Source organism: Pelobates fuscus, chromosome 5 (assembly GCF_036172605.1).
Source record: "Pelobates fuscus isolate aPelFus1 chromosome 5, aPelFus1.pri, whole genome shotgun sequence".
Taxonomy (NCBI): domain Eukaryota; kingdom Metazoa; phylum Chordata; class Amphibia; order Anura; family Pelobatidae; genus Pelobates; species Pelobates fuscus.
The window spans coordinates 342,218,353-342,239,741 of NC_086321.1; the positions used below are offsets into that span (position 1 = coordinate 342,218,353).

Sequence of the window (21,389 nt, forward strand, 5' to 3'; positions counted from 1 at the left end):
GCTAAATGACTGACCTCCTTGATAAATTAGTTGACCCCGACTTAGGCCAAGAGGAAATCACGAACGTTTTTTCCACTAACCCTCTATCCTTACATGGCATCAGTAAGGATAACATTAATTCTGCGTTCTTCGAAATTCAAAAAACATACCAGGAACAAACGAAAAGTTTCTGGGAACTAACAAGCCTTAAACAGTACCTTGAACAGAAACTAGTACCAAGAGGCCTACGCCCCGAGATTTTATTGCCAGATAAAGTCCAAACTGAGGAACAACTTGGCGAATGGAACTCAATCCTACTAAGCTGTTCGTTTAAACTGATGGAATTTCTGGTCAAACTAGAAACTATTAACTTTGAAGCCTGTAACTTGAAACTGAAGGGAGAAATTACTCAAATTAAAAATCATAAGACGGATGAACTATACTCATCTATGGAAATTAAACTACAGCAAAATATCATTAACTACAAACAACACCTGAAAACAAAAAAACATAACAAATTTCAAAGAGACCATAAAGATTTCAAAAACGGAAATATCTTTAGGCAGACCAACACTAGACGCAAAAATAATTACAGGGGATCATCGTCTGGCGAGACGGACTGGTCAGATCAAGACCAATATCCACCAAACAGACGGAAACCCCCAAACCCAAGGAACAGGTCACGTCCAAGAGATACCAGCTCTCAACCAAACTCTAACAAGAGTATTCTCAGAAACTTGGATAAAACTGTCTCATTTCTTGACATCCCTATAACAGGCGACACCAACAACCCTGAACCAAGTGCTTCAACCTCAAATCCTTTTTTAGACCAGGTGCAACCACACCAACTACGGGGACGCCTGAGGGACAGAGACCGATGGTCATACAAATCCCAAAATCGGACCCAAAGACAGCAACAACCATGAAAATAATTAACCTCTCAAATTTCAAACTCTCAGTTCACCATAAAAGCTTGCTGAACAAGGGACTATCTTTCGTACCAACACCAGTTTGCAATAAATTTAACTGGGCAAAAGATCTCAACCTATTTGGAAGAAAACTGGCCCTTAACATTATGCATACCAAAAAAGACCAAGCAACAGCAAATGAATTAGGTTTATCTCTTCAGGACTATGAAATGTCAAAAACATTGGACAGTCTCTTGCAGGAGAACAATCCCATGAGACCACTAACAGACTTCAAGCCACCAAGTTATTTCACCCCCAGTTTCCTGGACACCCCCCACGTTGACCTATTTCTCCAGATGTCACTCAATGAATTTGAAAACTATAAGGCTAACCACAGGAAAAGTAACCTGAACTTCTCAGAACGTAGAGCTCTCAAAGATCTTCAAAAACAACCCGACCTAATAATAAAACCAGCCGACAAAGGCGGCAACATCGTGCTTCTAAACCGGTCAGAATATGTCCTTATGTGCCTCTCTCATCTTAATGACACTACACACTATAGAACTCTGCCTTCAGACCCCACCAACGTTTACGTCAACGAACTCGAAAGTCTTCTAAATGACGCACTTAGCCAGCAAATCATCAGCCAAGATGAATTCAAATTTGTGCACCCTAATAGAACTCCAACCATTGCGACATTTTACTGTCTACCCAAAGTGCATAAGGGTATTCGACCACCCCCTGGGAGACCGATTGTCTCAGGTAATAAATGTTTGACGGAATGTCTGAGTAAATTTATAGAAAAAATTCTACACCCCCTGGTGCAACAATTGCCCTCTTACCTCCAGGACACGAAATCAACCCTACTCATGCTGCAGGACCTGACCGTCCCTCCATACACACAATTGGCCAGCCTAGATGTGGTCTCTCTCTATACGAACATACCCCACCAGATGGGATTGAGGGCCTGCAGGTTCTTTCTGGACAACACCTCTTACAATGATGCACAAAAAGATTTCATCCTAACCTCACTCGAATTTGTCTTGACACACAATTATTTTGTGTTTAATGGTGTCTTTTACCTCCAGATCTCCGGCACTGCTATGGGGACAGCGTGTGCACCCACATACGCCAATCTATTCCTGGGATGGTGGGAGCAGCATATCGTCATGACCACCAAATTCAGCCAGTTTCACCAATTCATCTTGACCTGGCACCGCTACATAGATGATATGTTGCTCCTATGGACAGGTTCCGTGACCCTGTTTGAAGACTTTGTCAAGTTACTAAATGACAACGATATAAACCTCAGTTTGACACATGTAATCGATGAGCACCAACTAGTGTTCCTGGACCTCAAGATCATTTTGGAACAAGATGGCACTATTCAGACAGAGCTCTATAGAAAAGAAACATCCACAAACAGCCTATTACACTGGACCAGCCACCATCCGTATCGACTTAAAGCGTCCATCCCCTATGGGCAGTACCTCAGGGCAAGACGGAACTGCTCAAAAGATGAGATCTTCTACCAGGAATGCCAACTCCTGAGATCCCGGTTTAAGGAACTCCAATACCCAAATCGGGTTCTTAAACGGGCCTTTCAACGAGCGAGTGGCACAGATCGACATACCAGCCTTCACTTCACCAGACCTGTACAAGATTCTAGGACACCCCGCTGCATAGCGACCTTCGACCAGGGGTGGGAATGCATGACTAACATATTCAAAAGGAACTGGCCCATTCTCCAACATGACCCGGCCCTCAAGAAAATATTACCTAACCACCCCTCCTTAACGGCACGGAGACCACCTAACCTACAGGATCAACTGGTTCACAGCCACCTGTCCTCCCCCTCAGTACCAGCAAATTGGCTCTCTGATCTGAAGGGGACCTACAGATGCGGCCATTGCAAGGCCTGCCGGTTTATTTCACCCACTAAATCAGTGACCTCTACTCAAACACATATCAGTGTAGCAACCAACGCATTGATAAATTGTGGTACCACCAGACTGATCTATCTGATCACGTGTAGCTGTGGGATCCAGTATATAGGCAAGACCTTCCAGCAATTCAGAAGGAGGGTCCTACAACACATCAATTCTGTCAAAAATACTGTCACTCCAACTACAGTAGCACGACACATCATTAACTTCCATGATGGTATTAGCGACAACCTAAGATTCCAGGCCATTGAAAAACTGATGCCCAATCCGAGGAAAGGTGACTTCAACAAAATCTTATTACAGAAGGAATCTCATTGGATTTTCACCTTCAAAACCTTAGCCCCTCATGGCCTAAATGAAGATTTTAACTACACACCCTTTATTCACCAATAATTAAAGGTGATTAAGCACAACCAATTACCATGACTCATTTGGCTCCTAATCATAATTGGGGCACCCCCTAAGAGGATGAGCGATTATACATATAGTCCGACATCACCTCTAGAACATAAGGGAACATAAGGGAAGAATATCACCATTAATCTCTATAATACTTCGGTATCAAAAAGGGACATCCTCACAAATATATTGTATCATCTACCAAATGGATACAATTAGTCCTGTACAGCACAACTTGCAAGAATATCTCTCTGAAAGATTTTTAACCTCAGAGGCAAGTCTGTGAATGAATTGCATAATAATTCTGACAAGCACATATACAAAAAACTAAACCACAGTGGTTCCCGAACTTTTCTGACCCTAGCGAGCCACCGTAGTTTCCCATCCCACGACAGCCGAAACTCGACCAATCAGCTGCCAGGGCGGGATTTATAAACCTTACCACTGGAGGGAGACAGTTCCCCCTGACGAGCCGCTAAACACGGCGAAACGCGCGTCGGGTTCATACCGACACTAACTATAGACGGCTACCCATTTGCCGTCACCTCCTAAGCAAAAGACCTTGTTTCCTCAGACATCTGACGATTGACTCACAGGACTGGTTTCACTGCCATTTACCTCAGAGGGCTCCTTAACCCCGCGGCAGTATAGACAGTCAAACAGCTGAGCATGTTCAAGGAAAAACTTGGTATATATGCAACCTTAGGATTTCTCACTCCGTTATAATCAAATCGGAAAACTAGCTCGATACCGATCTGGGTACTCTAGTTTCAGGATACCGATCTGGGTATTCATTTAAACTAACCATTTCACAGTGCACATAATTATCTTAACGCTCCAACTACTATGCCGTCTTTCTGGCACTCTCTTTACTATTACTAGTGCCCACGAAGGTACTATTCTCCTTTTTCTGTGCTTCTCTAAGTATTGACCATTTGGGATTTGTGCCAGACCCGTTATAGGAACCACTGTTAGGTTCCCGACAATCCGTGAGCGGTATCAAAGGCTACACAGGACTAACAGTGGACTTAATTTGTCTGTGGCACTATTGGGCACATTTTTCCAAGTTACGTTCATATTATGTATTGACTTTATTTTCTATATTGGGTGTCATAACAGTATCAGGCTTAGGAACTGAGACAGACTTGACACACTGTACCCCAGTCTGTCCGATACCAGGCCATACCGTGAACTGTGTACACACGCACACTGGATACAATTGTATCAATGAAGTTAACTCACAGGATTTAGAGCACTGACTTCATTGTATCGATGTCGGGTATTAAGACACGATTAGACTTAGGATCCTAGCGACAGACTTGGTAGACCCCAATCCAGTCTGTTGGATACCAGGTCATATCGTCATTAGTCTAGATACCCACATCAGTTATTATCTCATTAATGAAGCAAGCGCATAAACTCTAAAGCCAACTCTCGAGCGACCCCTAGTGGTCAACTATTATAGAACGTCATTAGCACACTTAGAGAAAACCATGAGTTCATATCGTATGTACTTCATTCTCTATGTTGGCTGTTAGGATAGTATTAGGCTCCAAACTATAGTGGCAGACGTGCCATAATCCACTCTGGTTCATCGATACTACTTAAAGCCTTCATTTGTATATACACCCAAGTTGACACTATTGTGTGAATGAAGCAATCTCATAAGCAACTCACAAGCGACCTCTAGTGGCCACTACCACAATACGCCTACTAGTACACTGGAAAACTGAAATGAGTTTTTATCTCTTCTAGGCACGGCATATTCTGCTTAACCTAGTCTCGTTTACCCATTTCCTCTCCCCTCCCCCCCTCCCTTTACCCGCCCTTCCCTCCCTATTGCCAATGTCCACAATCTTGGACTGGCCCAGGAACATAGGACAGGGTGGTTTTTACGTGTTATTTTCGATTTTGTCTTGTATTGTCAATTTTGCAATTGTTTGGTACTATGTGGTTTTAATTATATCAACATAGTGCCACCCCCTTACCTACACGCCCCATTCTGTTGTAAGCAATTAAATCTGGTTGCCAACCACAAGCCAACCAGTACTCATCGCTACTCAGAACCGGCGTATATTTACCCTATTAAAGATTGATATATACATATAGACCTATATATATATCACCATACACTCGTTATCTATCTCTACAGGATACTATACCTACCTAATATTTCTCTTTTTGGATACTGACATCCTTATATCAGGTTTTCTCTTTATGGACAGTTTTTCTCTCCTTTTTGTATTATAAACTTTGAGGGTTACCCCCTCCCTGTCCGGTTATACTTGACAACCTTACTGGCCAACCCACTCCTTTTTCACAATTTCTGTAGAGGAGATTTTTTATCTGTATGTTAAAAGCAGTTGTTTATGGGGGGCGGGGCCGGACCGCCGAGCTGGACGGTCGCACTCGACACCAGCTCCTGCAAGCTAGGCCCGAAAAGGCACCAAAACTGCAATTTTGGGCAGAAAACCGTCCAGCACTGGTGGCCCTCAGCGGGCAGAGAGCCCTGGATCTAGGGAGAGGCTGGCCAAACGGGCTTCAGTCCCCAGGAGGAGGGTTCCTCATTGGCACCTTCAAGGCCTATTCAGGCGGTGTGAGGGGTGGACGGCCGCTGCCCCACTGCCTGCCGATCAGCGCTTCACCATGAATCGGACCTGCGGGGAACTGGCCCCAAACCCCCCCCCCCCCTTGAACCGGGGGGTGATCCCGGTCCTCACCCTCAGGATCCGAGCACCACGATGCACCTGAGGCGCAGTAACTGGGCCGCCAAGACCCGCAACCCAAACACTGCAATCAAAATGGCGGAGGCCATGTGCGATGGCACAAAGACCACAAGCAGACCGAGACCACCTGCATACACCATCGAACCCAAACATGCTACTCACCTCCGCTATGGCTGGAATCTCGGTGGCCTTCTTCCTCCTCTGGGCAAGATACAGGATGACTCACTGACTCGCTGGCTGCCCGCAACCGCTACCACGCCACGGGGCCTACCGACACGTGGTGAAGCAGCAGTCAGGCAATCACCTAAACCCCTGCTGCCAAGGAGTGTATCACATGCTGCAAACACCCAGCGGAATACAAGCCTAGTGAACAGCACCCAGCGACTGGAAGCAGACCGGGCACCCTGGTGCGCCAAACCCATGGCTGACAGAGATCTACTCACCACAGGCTCCAAACGGCACCGGCTACACGTGGCACCTCTTGAGCAGAGACTTTCCATCAGCAGAGGACTCTAAATCGTGAGAAGCGCACATCCACCCCCCAAAAAAAGCATTGGATGAGTCAACTCAAGAAGGGGACTTTTAATGTTAGGCAAAGAACCCAAAATTCCCTACCAGATGAACTCCCACGACTGCATTTGCCTCCAGACCGGTCAGATACAGGGAACTGTTTGTATGCAACCCTGCAATGGCAGTAAATTGGGGTATTTCTTGTACTCATCTGTTTCAACCATTATCATTATCATAGTCTCTCTCTCCTTGTTTTAACTATCAGTATGGGACTCATACCTGTGTATTACGAATTGCCTTGGGGGCCTCTCATAAATCCGCACAGTCTCTACTCACAATTCAGTGCTGCTATTGTGGCGAAACCAACCTCGCCACTGTCCACTGTCCACTGGAGGAGCCTGGTTGCTAGCCTCCTGCCCTTATGCTGCTACTGGCCCTTTAAGAACCATCTGGAGACATACTGTGGAGTTACTGGGTGGCCACCATTTCATGTATCAGAGGCACATGGTTAGAACAATGGATGAAGCACATGGTGAGAACAATGGATGGCGGCCATTTTAACTCACAGACATTGTTGTGACTTTTCTACACGGTGCCATCTCGCCGGTATTTGGTACACAAAGACATTGTGCAGTAGTTTCAAACTATACAACAGGGGACACATTATACAGTAATTATTTTTTATATAATCTGTATATGTTCTGCGGAATCTGCATTAAACTGTATCTTCCAAACTACTGAATGGATCTGGGTGAATTTTGGATATGTGGTTCACCCAGATCCCCTGGTTCTGAGGATATACTTTATATGAGGTTATTGCATGTTTTGGGTTCCCTGTGATATGTTTTATAAAACTGTATTCTTCTGCCTGTGATAATGAGATTACCCATTGTTTTCAGTAATCCTATTACAGGCAGAGGGGAGGATTTTGTGTGGGAGTGTCTGTGTGTATTGTACAGATTGATTGGTTGTTTTGTCCCTCCCTGTGGGCGGTCCTGTATTCTCAACAACTGTAATAAAAACCAGGCTGGGTGTGCCAGCCTCAGATTCTGCTTGACCCTCAAAACGAAGTGTCATCTCGTTATTGGGGGAATTGGATTGTATGCTGACTGCCAGGAGTGTAAGCGGATTGTATGCTTTTCCTGTTCGGCTGCTTCCAGGGTTCGTGTGTCTGCTGTTCGAGAGTTGGTGAATCCGTGCAGTTTGGGAGTTCGGGAAATTGGTGCTTACAGTAGCTGCTGGTCTTTCTAAAGGGGATTATCGCCTAAACTGGGTTTTATCCCCTTTTGAGCAAAACGGTCCATTACAACTATATGTACCAACCATAAGCTAACGTTGAAGCATGTTATAATTAATTCACAAGCGTCTGACATATCTAGTTTACTTGAAAAAAGGCACATACACATAGTTAAGCTGGAAACCTGCACAGCATCACATGTTTCTCAGTAGCCAACACTGCACACTCTATTATACCCTGAAACACAACCTACTGTCTTATATATAGCATGTCATCACTACTTAGATCAGCAGTTACTGTATAGCATGTATACCTATCACTTATGCATATTCAAGCAAAACCAGATCAATACTTAGACTTTAAAGCGAGGACACTCTACGTAAATATCAAGCTACTGTTATTAATCGATTGTTATCTTTATGTAATTTCAAACCAAAAAGAAGTGCTTTGTCTATCTACTACCCACTGTAACTCATGTTTCGAAATCAACGTATGGAATGCCGTTGGGGTACCATATGTAAGCATGTAACTAATATAAGCACTGCAAAAATAAAGAATTTAAATAAAAAAAATAAAAAAGCAGTTGTTTATAAATTACCTATCATCTATACATACTTTGTGTTATCTCTGAGTGACATAGGTTACTGTACCTTCTACATCTGTGTAGCTCTCAGCACATAAGTCTGCATTAATATTATAAATATTAAGGAACCCGTAACATGACTTGGAAAGAACACGTCAAGGCAAGTTGACCATAGGTCTATCATTATATCATATATCTCGTGTTCCAGATTCGAGTGCCAAATCTTTTTTAATTTCAAAGCCATGAATATTCCTACAAAGTAGCCGTTTTCAACAGCAAGTACCATAATACATTTTAATTTTAAAAATGAATGATTAACTTCTTAAAAGCTTTTAGGCTAAGACTTTGCCATCATCACAGTCAGACTTGATGACCTGGCTTATTTAACTTGTCAACTCCACACAACCCTAGAGTTGTTCATTGAATGGACCATTCCATTTTGGAATGCCATTCTTGTAGAACAGATTGGTATGATGGTATAGACCAGTGGTCCCCAACCCAGTCCTCCTTGACCACCAAGAGTCCAAGATTTATTTATTTCCCTTTTGTATTCAAATGGAGACACTGACAAAACCCGGACTGTTGGTGTCTGTGAGGACTGGATTGGGGACCACTTTTATAGACCGTCATTGTTCCTTAAACGCGTTTAAGACAGATATTTTTACAATGTTTTTTTATTTTATGTAGGTTCATGCTTGCTAAAGCTGGAGAATTGTATTCTGGCAATGGTTTGCAGGATATTTCATCATTACAAAAACAGATCTTGAGGACTTGATGTATTCTTTTAAAGGATTAACGTCAACTTAGTTGGAGAATTCATAAAACAAATATTTTCATGGTTGGGGAACTCTGGGAAGGAAGTTATAGTTAAAGTTAATCCTTAAAGAATAGCCTTAAAATAAAGAACAGATGGGAACACAATGGGGCTACCAGTAATCCAGAGATTGTTAGCAGTCTATCATTGGATGGCTTCCTCTTAGAGCCGGTAAGGCTTTCCGTATTGCTAATGATGCATAACATTAAAGCAGTCAGAACACGGAGCAGGAAGATCTAAGCTTCTTTTACAAAGACTGTAACAAAGTGTCTAGTAAACAGCCAGTCACAATGTGAAAAAAAAATGCAGAAAACCGTAATCAACTCTAATATATAATTACAGGTAGGAATGTGAATAAGGGAGGGCTATTGATGTCTGTAATTTGTGTATAAACATGCTAGCTCACCTGTGTTAAACCAGGTGGAAAACAGGAAATGAAAATATTACATAGACAAAAACCCTTTACTTAGACCAAAAGCCTAAAATTTCTTAACACAGCAAAACATTGGATTGCCTATTTAAATGGGCACCATAACAAGTTAAACGAAAAGGATCACTATAGTGTCAGGAAACTGCTATGTTTACATGTGAAGTGTTAAAACCTGGGGGACTTGGCACCCAGACCACTTAATTGAGCTAAAGTGGTCTGGGTGACTATAGTGTCCCTTTAAGGCAATGCTGGATAAAATTAAACAATCTTGCAACTCATTCCGGTTTTTACATATAATATAAATATCAATTATTTAAAAGATTAGTCAGCTATTGGTTTTAAATAGACATGTACTGTAAAAATACGACAAAAATCACTAGGATGAATGGACGCATGGACAGATGAAACAGACACGGCACAGTTCAAATGTTTGACGAGTCATCAGATTAAAACCATTCATTTGAACAGAACATGTTTAAACTGCATAACAATGAAGTGACCACAGAGAAACACATTTTCAATTAAAAATAGCAATTTTAGCTTTTTTTATGTTTAAATGGCTATTGCAACCACAAATCAGTGTTTTAAGAAAATGCTAGCTTTGGTTAGTGTAACCAGTCAGCCTCGTCCGCCTCCACAAACGTAAAAAAAAATGCTATAAAAGTTACCTCCCTTCTTGCCCGCTGAAATTTGTGTAAGGAGCGTAAAATTCTGTGGGACATCTCTTCGTAGTTGCTAGTGGTTTGTAGAGAAATTGGTCATGTCAGAGTATTTCTGGAGACTTCCAATGTTTGTCTGAATTGGTGTTTGTTGCATCTAAAATAAGTAAGATCACGTGTTAATTCCATTTGTTTAGATCTTTAGGGAAAAGGTCTAGCAAGTAAACTTGAGGGATCCAGGGAAGTGTATGCCCTGTGACTTCAGCAATGAGCCTGTAGACCAGGAGTACCTAAAAGGTAGATCGTCAGATATTGTAGAACTACAACTCCCATGATGCTTTGACTGCCAAGGCATAATGAAAGCTGTTGTTTTAAAACATCTGGGGATCTACCTTTTGGGCACCCCTGCTTTAGACTGTCGGGCAGCCCAGATGTATTTTCTAATACACATAATAAACAATTAAGCTAAATTCTCACAACTCACTTCCATTTTCAATAATTTCAAAAATATAGAAATAGTCTCGGTGAAATGATGTTATCCAATATTATTACTCTTCCTAAATTGGGTAATGCATCTACTTCTTGTGCTAATTTCTACCCCAAATTCAGTATGAAATGCTTGAAAAGGCTCTCTACCACAGGCTGATGCTAAATGCAATAGACAATCTCAATCTACAATATCCTGCTTGTTGACAATCTCATTCTACAATATCCTGACCTGCTTGTTGAGAATCTCAATCTACAATATCCCGACTTGCTTGTTGACAATCTCATTCTATATCCTGACCTGCTTGTTGACAATCTCATTCTATATCCTGACCTGCTTGTTGACAATCTCATTCTATATCCTGACCTGCTTGTTGACAATCTCATTCTACAATATCCTGACCTGCTTGTTGACAATCTCATTCTACAATATCCTGACCTGCTTGTTGACAATCTCATTCTACAATATCCTGCTTGTTAGAGCTGTATTGTAACTGTAACACAGCATCCAATACAATTTATTATCCAATATTTTCTCAAAGTCAAAGCTTTTAATTTGCTGCCAAATTTCTCAGATGTCGCGTAAGCACTTTTGGATTTTTTCCTATTGTGGTTTTCTTGAAATGTGTATTAGTTTTACATTACAAAGAAAGTCACACTACATGAGAACCCAAGGACTATGCTGGTGGTCTTCCCCAATAAAAAAAATTCAAAGCCACTGTACGTTATCAGGTCCGTTTCTGTGATCTGGAGCAGGCTTTCCTCCTGCATGGAGTGTAACCAAACTTACAAAGACTTCTCATTGAGCTGTATTGGGAAGCCTGTGATTGGACAGACACAAAGTCTGGGCAGGGTTAGAATGGTAGAGCTTGCAAAGGCAGCAGACAACTGATCTGCAGGTTTTGCAAGCTGATATTAGATATATCCCCAATGAAAAACGACATAATTAAATGCATGCAAGTTTTTATTTGGGGTATATCTACTAAACAGTGATTTGTATTTATTTTGTATTTGGGCAGTGGAGTGTCCCTTTAATGCCCTGGCAGCCTTTCCATAGCACAAGCGCACCTTTTGATTTGCCTTGGGGACAGTCCTCCGGATCTTGGCCAGTTTGGAGGTACGGCAGTGACTTTATGAGACTGATTACATTAACCTGGTGTTCTTTCCCATCTCCCCTATATTGGCCTAAATGTAGCAAACTTGTTTTTAAACAAAAGAAACATGTAATAAAGAAACATGTATTCCTGACCCTATAGTGTTAACACCACCATCTAGTCCCCCTGGGCCCCTCATGCCTCCATTAATATAGCAAAATCTTGCTGTAGTCAAGCCTGAAGCTGTAACTCTGCATGCTGTTTGACTCAGAAAAACAAGCAGTCTGCTGACATCAGAAGTGGTGGTCTGAGCCAATCACAATGCTTCCCCATATGATTGGCAGAGACTGACAGATCAGGGGCAGAGCCAGCATGATTCAAACACAGCCCTGGCCAATCAGCATCTCCTCATAGAGATGAATTGAATCAATGAATCTCTATGAGCAAAGTTCAGTGTCTGCATGCAGAGGGAGGAGATACTGAATAATTGGATGCATTTTAGGCAGCCATGACCCAGGAAGGATCTCTAACAGCCATCTGAGGAGTTATCACTAGGATTTAATGTAAACACTGCATTTTCTCTGAAAAGACAGTGTTTTCAGCAAAAAGCCTTAAGTTAATGATTCTACTCACCAGAACAATTCAATAAGCTGTAGTTGTTCTGGTGACTATAGTGTCCCTTTAATTATTACTGTTTAGTGGCCCAACCCTTTAATTTGGACCCTTGTAGGTGGACATACAGTGCTTATGCATTCTTCTGGTCACTTAGCTGTGTGTAAGAGAGGTTTAATCCTCTGAGTTACTGCACAGTGTGAATTGGAATGTCCAGAAACAGTCTTGTAATTATCACTCCGATCACATTTACTACATCTAACTAGCCAGCAATTCATTCTGTGTGTGTTATATTATGACATATATCAGGATTCATGGAAGGAATTATGCAAAGTAACATGAGAGGTTTGAAAAATGATTTCCTATTTCTTTTGCATCAATAAATCTTTAAAGATGACACTAATCTTAAATGCTATAAGCAACTTGAGTATTGTCTGTGGTTAGTAAACTGCTCAAGGGGAAATGCATGATATTTAGGATTTGCTAACCTGTTTCTGAGTGCTATTGTAGAATAGCACAACATTTATCCAACTAGACAAAATGGCCCGTCTACAGAACATGCAGCACCTCCTGGGGTGTCTGTTTAAACCATTTGTAGTGTAGTTTTGTGCATTTGTTTTCAAACAAACTGCATGTTATCTGAAATGTTAGGCAATCAGCAAGTTGTCCAACTTTCAGAATTGGATGCATCTCAAAAAATGAGCAATGGAAGACAGTTGTTGTTTCATCATTTGGACACAATTGATAATAAGCCTTTTATTAAAGGGAGGGGGAAATTAGCAGCTTAATTTGCCATGATGGACAAGAGATCTGGCGAATAATGTGGGCTGATTCAAGGTGGAGGTGGAAAAGAAACAACTATGTTTTCAAGCACAATTCTTGTAGACATTTTGCCTTCAGCTATTGAAGGAGACAAACTGGCAGACAGGAGGTGCCTGGTTTTACTCTTGCTGTGCTTGTGTGGGAGTGGGAGATAGAGTTTGCCACTGATCCTAGTGTGAGAATGTCTGGGTTTTTCTGGTTTTCAGATTATTTGATTTGCAATGTGACTCTGTGCCACTGCTTGTGCTTTGCAATTTGCAAGTGTCTTCCGTCTTCTTCCACGGAAAGATGTGGATGTATGGAAAATATTTGTTCTTGTCAGGGGGGGGAGGGGGGAGGGGGGAGAGGTGAGTGGGTTGTCAATTATCCACTGACTTTTTCCTTAATTTTTTTTATTATTTTAATATATATATATATATATATATATATATATTAATTAAAATGACTTGCTGCTGCTGATCCCCTTTTATAATTAAAAGAAGATTGCAAAAGGAAAAAAGAAAATTACACTTACGTGCTTTTTTTTTTTTTTTTAATACCGATCTAACAATATAATTTTGACAATTGATAAAATGGCTGATATTGTGTAGCCACTAGAATAATTTTAACATTATAGTACACAAATAGGCGTTTCTGTGCCCTTTTTTTCCACCTCCAAACCGTTTTCAGAAATCTTTTGCATGAATGATATTCAGATGAGCCAAAAGCTTCCAATGACCGACTTAGGACCACCCAGACAAAATTTTACTTCCAGCCAAATTGACATGGCTGTACCAAATCTTTCCACCATGTACTAGTGTACTTAACAGTGACGAGTGCACCTACCGTGGCCACAACCAGGAAAAGCCCAGTGGTTTACAGAATAAATCCCTTGAAATGAGTGTAGCAAATTGCATGCATCATCATATATTGTAACTGTAGAGTTATTACTGTATGGTTTACTTTAGTTAATAAATGACTCAATCTAAAATTAAGAGTTGTGGACCAACAGTATTGTTACAGTGACTAGTGCACAAGATAAATTTATTTTTATTTTCTAATTGTCAAAAATCCTATTTATAAATAAATGTAAAGGTAATGTGGCATTTTGTTTAACTTAATCGGCTTCTACAATTTTGGGCCAATCAACTTGTCTTTGACACTTTCCTATTACAGCTTTCTTTTTTTTTTTTTTTTTTTTTTATACACAGGACGTTTAGAAGTAATATTCATCTCTTATTAAACCCCATCCACCTTGTGTATTTTTTGTTAAGCGGCTTTGTGTGACCCGCTGCATGATTTCCACGGTATTAAATTATGTTGCCTGCATGAGAATGCCTCTCTCCGTAATGGTGCTGCCCTGTCGTAATTAGATTAGCGGCTAGTACCACCCAGCTGACATTGCCAGCTATTCCCTGGCGTGTCCTGGCAGGCTTTCAATTTGACTGCTATTCTGATAGTTAACTATTTCTGTGCCACCAAATACATTTAAAGCAACGTTTTCCATTGATTACAGAAATATAAATGTTTTTTTAAATTTTTTCAAAATGTATTTATTTTTAAATTTTGTTTTTCATTTAAGTTTCTTTCATATTATTTTAGGTTATAAAAAAGGACACTGGATTTTGGAGAGACTTTGGCTTTGGAATGACTTGCCAGTATCGTTCAGACTTCATTAACATAGGTAAGCTGACTTTCTGAATTGTTGATTGCTGCCACCTACAGTTTATCTCAAAATGGAAAAAGTCTTGTTTTTTTCTTGAATATTAAACTGTGACTTGACTTCTGACTGTATAGTTCATTAACCACTTAGGGTTCTGTGGGTACTGCAGAGCAGATGAACTCACAAAACATACATATTCATTTACTATAATTACTAACCAATGAATCATGTTGGGTTCTCATCTCTAAAGCTAAACATATCTCTCATTAGCAAAGACAATTCTTCTCCATCCACATTTGCCCTTTCATTGTTCATGCCCCCAACACCAATTCTTGCTTAGAGTTCTCTTGGAGTACTCGCCCAAGGGTGTCATGACATTCTCCCAGTGTTTTAAAAGAATGCTCCAAGCCCCATAGCTACTCCAGCCTTACCTGACCCAGGTAAGTTGTCATATCGTACTAAATTGGTTTGGCATCTTACTATGGGTTGGTGCCAGTCCACTAACGGCACCATAACTATTACAGCGTTTTTGGTTATGGTGCATGCAGTGTTCTTTTACAAAGTCATTAAAAACAATTTCTTTATGAAATCATAAAAACACTACAGAAGAATGCCTATATCTACATCAGACCACTACCTAGACTGAAACCTTGTAACCCTTTGTAACTCTGTAGGCTAGTTCGGTTATCGTAGATCTTCTGTTTGATTGCACATCAGCCTTGTAGAAGAATGCATGGCCGGCACTTCCATAAGAATTACTTTTAATGTATCCTTCCTAATGGGTGTTTCCTTATAAATCAATGAGCTACTGCCATGTGTCATGTCATAACCCACCCAGCAATCTGACTCATCCCCATGTTCAATAGATGTGAAGACCACTTTCTTACCTTGGGACACAGGGATGCCCAGACCAATTTGGGAATGAACGCATGAGGCAGAGGTGAAATGGTATGGAGATAGAGAGCATCAAAGAGGAGGAGAGTTTTACATACTATTGGTGTATGAGGCAAATAACAGAGCATACTACCGAAGTAGGAGGCAAATAATGAACTAGAACAATGCATACTGCTAGAGCAGCATGGAATGAAAAGGAGGAGAAGGTGGGGAACGCCAGGTGAAATGGGAAGACATAATATGGGAAAGACTGGGGGAAAAGAAGAAGATTAAAGTAAAAATCCCGAGAGAGAAGGTGGGCATATGGTGGGGAAGCAAACTGTATTTTTGTCTGGGGCATCCACATATTTTCCACACACCTGCTCACCCAACACAACTTGTCCTCCCACTTGTCATGCTTTTTTATATATATCATTTATGGTCACATGTGGATTATACTCACGTTAGTCTTTTTCTTTGGACACATTGTTTGTCACCATTTGTGTAACAGTAACCCATGAAGATTAACTTGTTTTCTAACTCGGGATATTGGTACAAAATAGGTCATTCCTTTATGAAAAATCTTTCACGTACACATCCATTTGACATCTGAGTTACACAGGTCCTCAAACTCTGGCCCCCCAGATGTTGCTGAACTACAACTCCCATGATTCTTTGAATTACATAGATAGCCAGAGAATCATGGGAGTTTTAGTTCAGCAACATCTGGGGGGGCCGGAGTTTGAGGACCCATGGTTTAGGAGAACATTTCCAGGTTGGAAGGGAGGGTTGGAGTCTCCAGTTTATCCAACTTGACTGTTTTGCCCTCAAATTTGCATCTCAGTCAATCCACCACAACTAATGCTTTAGTGAATCAATGTTTTCAATCCTTTCATGTTTTTGTTGGCTTAGAGCCAAGTGCCTGGACCACATTCAATGCATCAAACTGTTCCTTAAATCTTTGTGTGTGGCCAAATCAGCAACCAACTGCTCATGCACGTTAAGCTATTACCAGTCATTATTTCAACACTGTTGGATAAAATGTAATATTTTGGTTCTGATACATTCCACAAGTGACAAACCATATGTACAGCATTTGTCTCTTTATTTAAGATTTATGATTGATTGCCACTATATGACCAGTTTGGCAATTTAGCAAAACAATTCTCATACTTCTAATCGGACACAAAGCTCCAAATATCATAGTGGAAATGAAAGATTGACCACTTAGCATTTAGATTGAAAGAGACATGCATGCAGAATGTTTAATTGTAGCTTGGGGATATGGATGTAAGGGGGAGCCAATGTTAAATTGGAGAAATATAAAGTCCATTTAATTATCAGTGCTTATTTCAATAAGTGTCCCTAATAAAAAGGGAGATGGGATCATCCTACTGACAAATGTATTCACGATCCATAACAGAGAACATGTACATCTATACAATTCCAATGACCAAAAAGGTGCAGTTGTTATGAAGATAGACACGGCATAAATGCATAAAATAATTAGGTGTTATATTGATAATTTATTGTTGATTCTGATCTATAATTATGTGCTTTTTAAAGGAACACTATAGCGTTAGGAATACAAACATGTATTACTTACTCTTTTCCAGTGCTGAGACTCACTTGTTCCGTTCCTCCTGCCGTGTTGTCATCCTGGAGTTTTCACTTCCAAAATGATTGTCCAATCCAGTGCTTCTTCTAGAGAAGCCTGTGTAGACGGTGTGCATGTGTGGCAAGTCCGATCAAATGCTTTTTTTATAGCAAAGCATTGAATCAAATGCTTCCCTATTATCTGCATTTCATGACGTTCCATGTCCTCATAGATGTCGTACATCACTTGACCGAGTCAGACTTGGCCATTGAAGTGATAGTGCCTCTAGTGGTGGTTAGGAAGATAGCTGTTTAACGCTTCAATCAAAATATTACCGTGTCCACTAATCGCCAAAGTTGAAGTGCTAAGATGACAGGGCCCCTTCATTGAGATTAAATAGTCTGGGTGCCTTTGGTGGTCCTTTCAGAATGCCGTTGTTGACTGCTAAATGTGTCTGATATATTTGATTCCCTGGAGAGTGCATCATTTTAGCGGCCTGCTGCCTGATTTTAACACCTAAATAAAGGTTTTACCATGTCCCACAATATTTCTTAACACAAGGGTTTAGGGATGACCTCCCAAATCTGCCCCTTTAATAAAACCGGAAGATGAAGCCCTGCTCTGGAAGTTTTAGCCTTTCATTATATGATGAGATTGTAGGCAGGGACTAATGTTACTTCAGCTGAGAGAAATTACAACATAAATCCAAGAGGTGGGAGAGTGTTGGACAACTGCACTGATCTCTAGTCTCTACACCACTGAATTAGGGAATAGAAGATGGTGACGAGTTAAGTGTGGGTCATGTGTCCTATATCTTATGTATGGGATGGGCACACCGGGGCCATGGCTTGTGCAAAAACCTTGACCCATACGATATGCAAAAATAATGCAAAACTTTTTTAAAATATTTTTTATTTTTATTTTATAGCATCAAGTACTGCATGCACAGACAACTAGAATTTGTAGTAGTGCCTTTATCTATACTAATCCCCAACATGTAGAATAAAAAAATGTGTTCCTATAATGTTTCTACACCACATTCATCTATAAAATAGGTTTTTGCTTCATAAGATACAATGCCTGGTTGCCTATGAATATATTTAAATTCACATTGAATACTAATTAAAAAAACAACTTTTTTCTTTTAGGTGGGTTCGACCTAGATATTAAAGGATGGGGTGGAGAAGATGTTCATCTTTATCGGAAATACCTTCACAGCAACCTGATTGTGATCAGAACACCTGTCAAGGGTCTTTTTCACCTGTGGCATGAAAAGAGATGTATGGATGAGTTGACTCCGGAACAGTACAAGATGTGCATGCAGTCAAAGGCCATGAATGAGGCCTCACATGGACAACTAGGCATGTTGGTCTTCAGACATGAGATCGAGGCTCATCTCCGTAAGCAGAAACAAAGAACCAGTCAAAAGAAGTCATGATAACAGGACTGAAAGCATGGTGTCCATTACAATATCTTCTCTGTTAGCTGAAGAGAATTGTGACAGTCGTGATATGGTGTAGGAAACTCATGGAGAGAAGTTAAATGGCTTGAGTACCATGTGTACACCTCTATTGAGAGTTCTGAGGGAGTCTTCCTCTGAGTCTTCTGGTTGATAAAGGAAACCAATGTTTTTGCTCACTGAATAATGAATTGAGCAATTAAAAGATATTTAAATTGAAGAAAGATATTTGAACTGTAACACGCATATGACAAAGGAGTTGCTTTTACATCGTGTAAAACAGCAATTGGACTTTGCGATTTTGTGTGTTCCCTGGTATGACTTCTGCGCCCAGTGCTTTGTATGGCTATGCTTCAGATATGAAAAAATTAACGGTTAAACTGCAGATATGAAGTAATTAAAATCAATACGAATATATTACTTTGCAATTAAACTGGAAGAACCGTCGCAAATTTGCAGTGCTGTGACCTGATTTAAAGGGATGTAGAGGTGATCTTTTTAAGCCCTCCACAGCAATAAAACTACTTTATTCTGACAATATGCTCAAAAATATTAAATGAAACAGAACTAATAGTCGGCTGTCAAACCTCAAGATTTTGCTGCAAAACAGGAAACCAAAAATAAAGAGAATTAAAGAAGCCATATGCATCTGCATGTTCCTGAACAGTGTTACGAAACACAGGTTAACCATATATAATAATCACAATAAGACATTTCGCAGCATTGGCATTACCTAATTGCATATTTGTCAGAATTAAAAAAAATCAGAATCTTTTTTATTTAATTTTTTTGTTTAAAGATGATGGGTCATTACCTTGACAACAGCACAATTTACAGATTTGTTATTTTATTTTGCTTGGCTTTTAAAATTGTGACTTTCAAAAATATGTGAACAAAAAAAAAAATATATAAGAGTGCAGAAATCCTCTTTAAAAAAGACAATGGCCTTACAAAGCTTGCTTTACACTGTGTCAGTGGTAGTGGTAGCTGTTGAGGTTTAGAGATGGTGGAAAACGTAATCCCCAGAATTTGACTCTGCCTACAAGGTAGGCACTCTATGCCAGCCTTATTCTTTAGGATGTCCATAAATTGATGATGGCCCAATGCAAAACCAATGGGTGATGTCAGAAATTCTGTTAGAGCAGACTAAGCTGTCTGAAAGGTCTATACCCAAAAAAGACATTTATTATTTTCTTCAACAATGCCTCTTAAAGAGTTGCTTGGTCTCTTGGTCATCTCCAGTGATCAAAATGGGTGGTTTGAATAAACTGCAGGACTAATCATTTTTCTTACATACATATACCATTAGCACAATGATATATTTTTTTCTTATTGTAACTAAAATGTTTGGGGGGAGGGGAGGGGTGTGATGTTGAGCCTGCCATAGGGACTAGCCTTCACTGTGCTGTGGGTAAATCAGACTGCTGTTTTTTTGTTGTTGTTTTTTTTTTCACTCTAAAAAACAAAAGGAAAAATAAATAGTATTTTTTAAAATTAATTTATTTTTTTTAATAGCATGGCTTGCAACATAGGATTATCCTCCAAAAAATATTGATTCATGAAACAAGAGTAAATCTGTAATTATACTGTTTAATTATGTAATTATTATTATTTTATTTTATCATGTGCATTGCCTAAAGCCTAGAGCTTCGCAGAGTGAATCCAGGTTGAACTCGATTGACAAGTATTTTTGTGTTTTCCCAAGATCAATTACTGTGCTACTGCAGTATGCTTTGCACCTCTATTAAAATTTGCAGTATTTCATGGGAAATAATTCAAATAATTATTTCTAATTACTATGGCCTTTTTCCTCGTAGGTCCCCTGTATGTGTATGCCTGACATGCTACATATTGCAAGCTTTTCCTAACACAGAATATTTTAGGGGGATTGAAATGTAGACACACACACAGAACAATCAATTGATTTAGATTTTGTAGCAAAAAGTGCAGATTGTGAAATGATGCAGAGGGTGAGTACGTTTCGGTGAAATAGCAGTATTGATTGAGATCCAGATGATTTTTCTATGCTAAGCAAAATTATTGGGAAAATACCAGGATTTTCCCTGTTCAGCTTCCTCACATTATAAGTAGTGTTTATCAACATTGCGGATAAGCTGAAGCTGCTCTGCGTGTTTCATATATGGGTTGAGTAAATTCCAAGCATATAGCACTTAAAAGTCATGGATATTGTGAGCAAAAACATCTGAAAGTGCTCAAAGCAAAAAGTCGCTTATTTCTCGACTTTTATCGTGAAAAAAAACCACTTTTTTTTTCATGGACAATGCAAATGCACCTAACTTGTGATTTATGTGAGCACATATAAATTGCATCTGAAGTCTATGATAAGGAAATAATAAGTATAGAAATGCTTTTTGCCACCTCAGCTACATGAAACAATTCTGGAATTTCCTTCATCTACATCGGCTGTGCCCGAAAGGTATATCCCCCGGAATGTTTTAAAACTACAGCTACCTTAATGCTTTGCCATTCTAAAGGCATGCACAGCATCTAGAGCAGGCATAGGCAACCTTCGGCACTCCAGATGTTTTGGACTACACCTCCCATGAGGCTTTGGCAGCATTGTGGGTGTAAGAGCATTATGGGGGATGTAGT

At 40.2% G+C, this 21,389-nt stretch overlaps 1 protein-coding gene across 3 annotated transcripts in view; it reads left to right on the forward strand.

Annotated features, from left to right (window-relative positions):
- Positions 1 to 20,127, forward strand: part of CSGALNACT1 (chondroitin sulfate N-acetylgalactosaminyltransferase 1) — a 369,464-nt gene extending 349,337 nt beyond the window's left edge. For all 3 annotated transcript variants that reach the window (XM_063455808.1, XM_063455810.1, XM_063455809.1), the window contains 2 exons: positions 14,787 to 14,868; positions 18,466 to 20,127. In XM_063455808.1, coding sequence (XP_063311878.1) covers positions 14,787 to 14,868; positions 18,466 to 18,755 — 372 coding nt within the window. In that variant the 3' untranslated portion in view covers positions 18,756 to 20,127. The remainder of the gene's footprint in view (positions 1 to 14,786; positions 14,869 to 18,465) is intronic.
- The last annotated feature ends 1,262 nt before the right edge of the window (positions 20,128 to 21,389 follow it).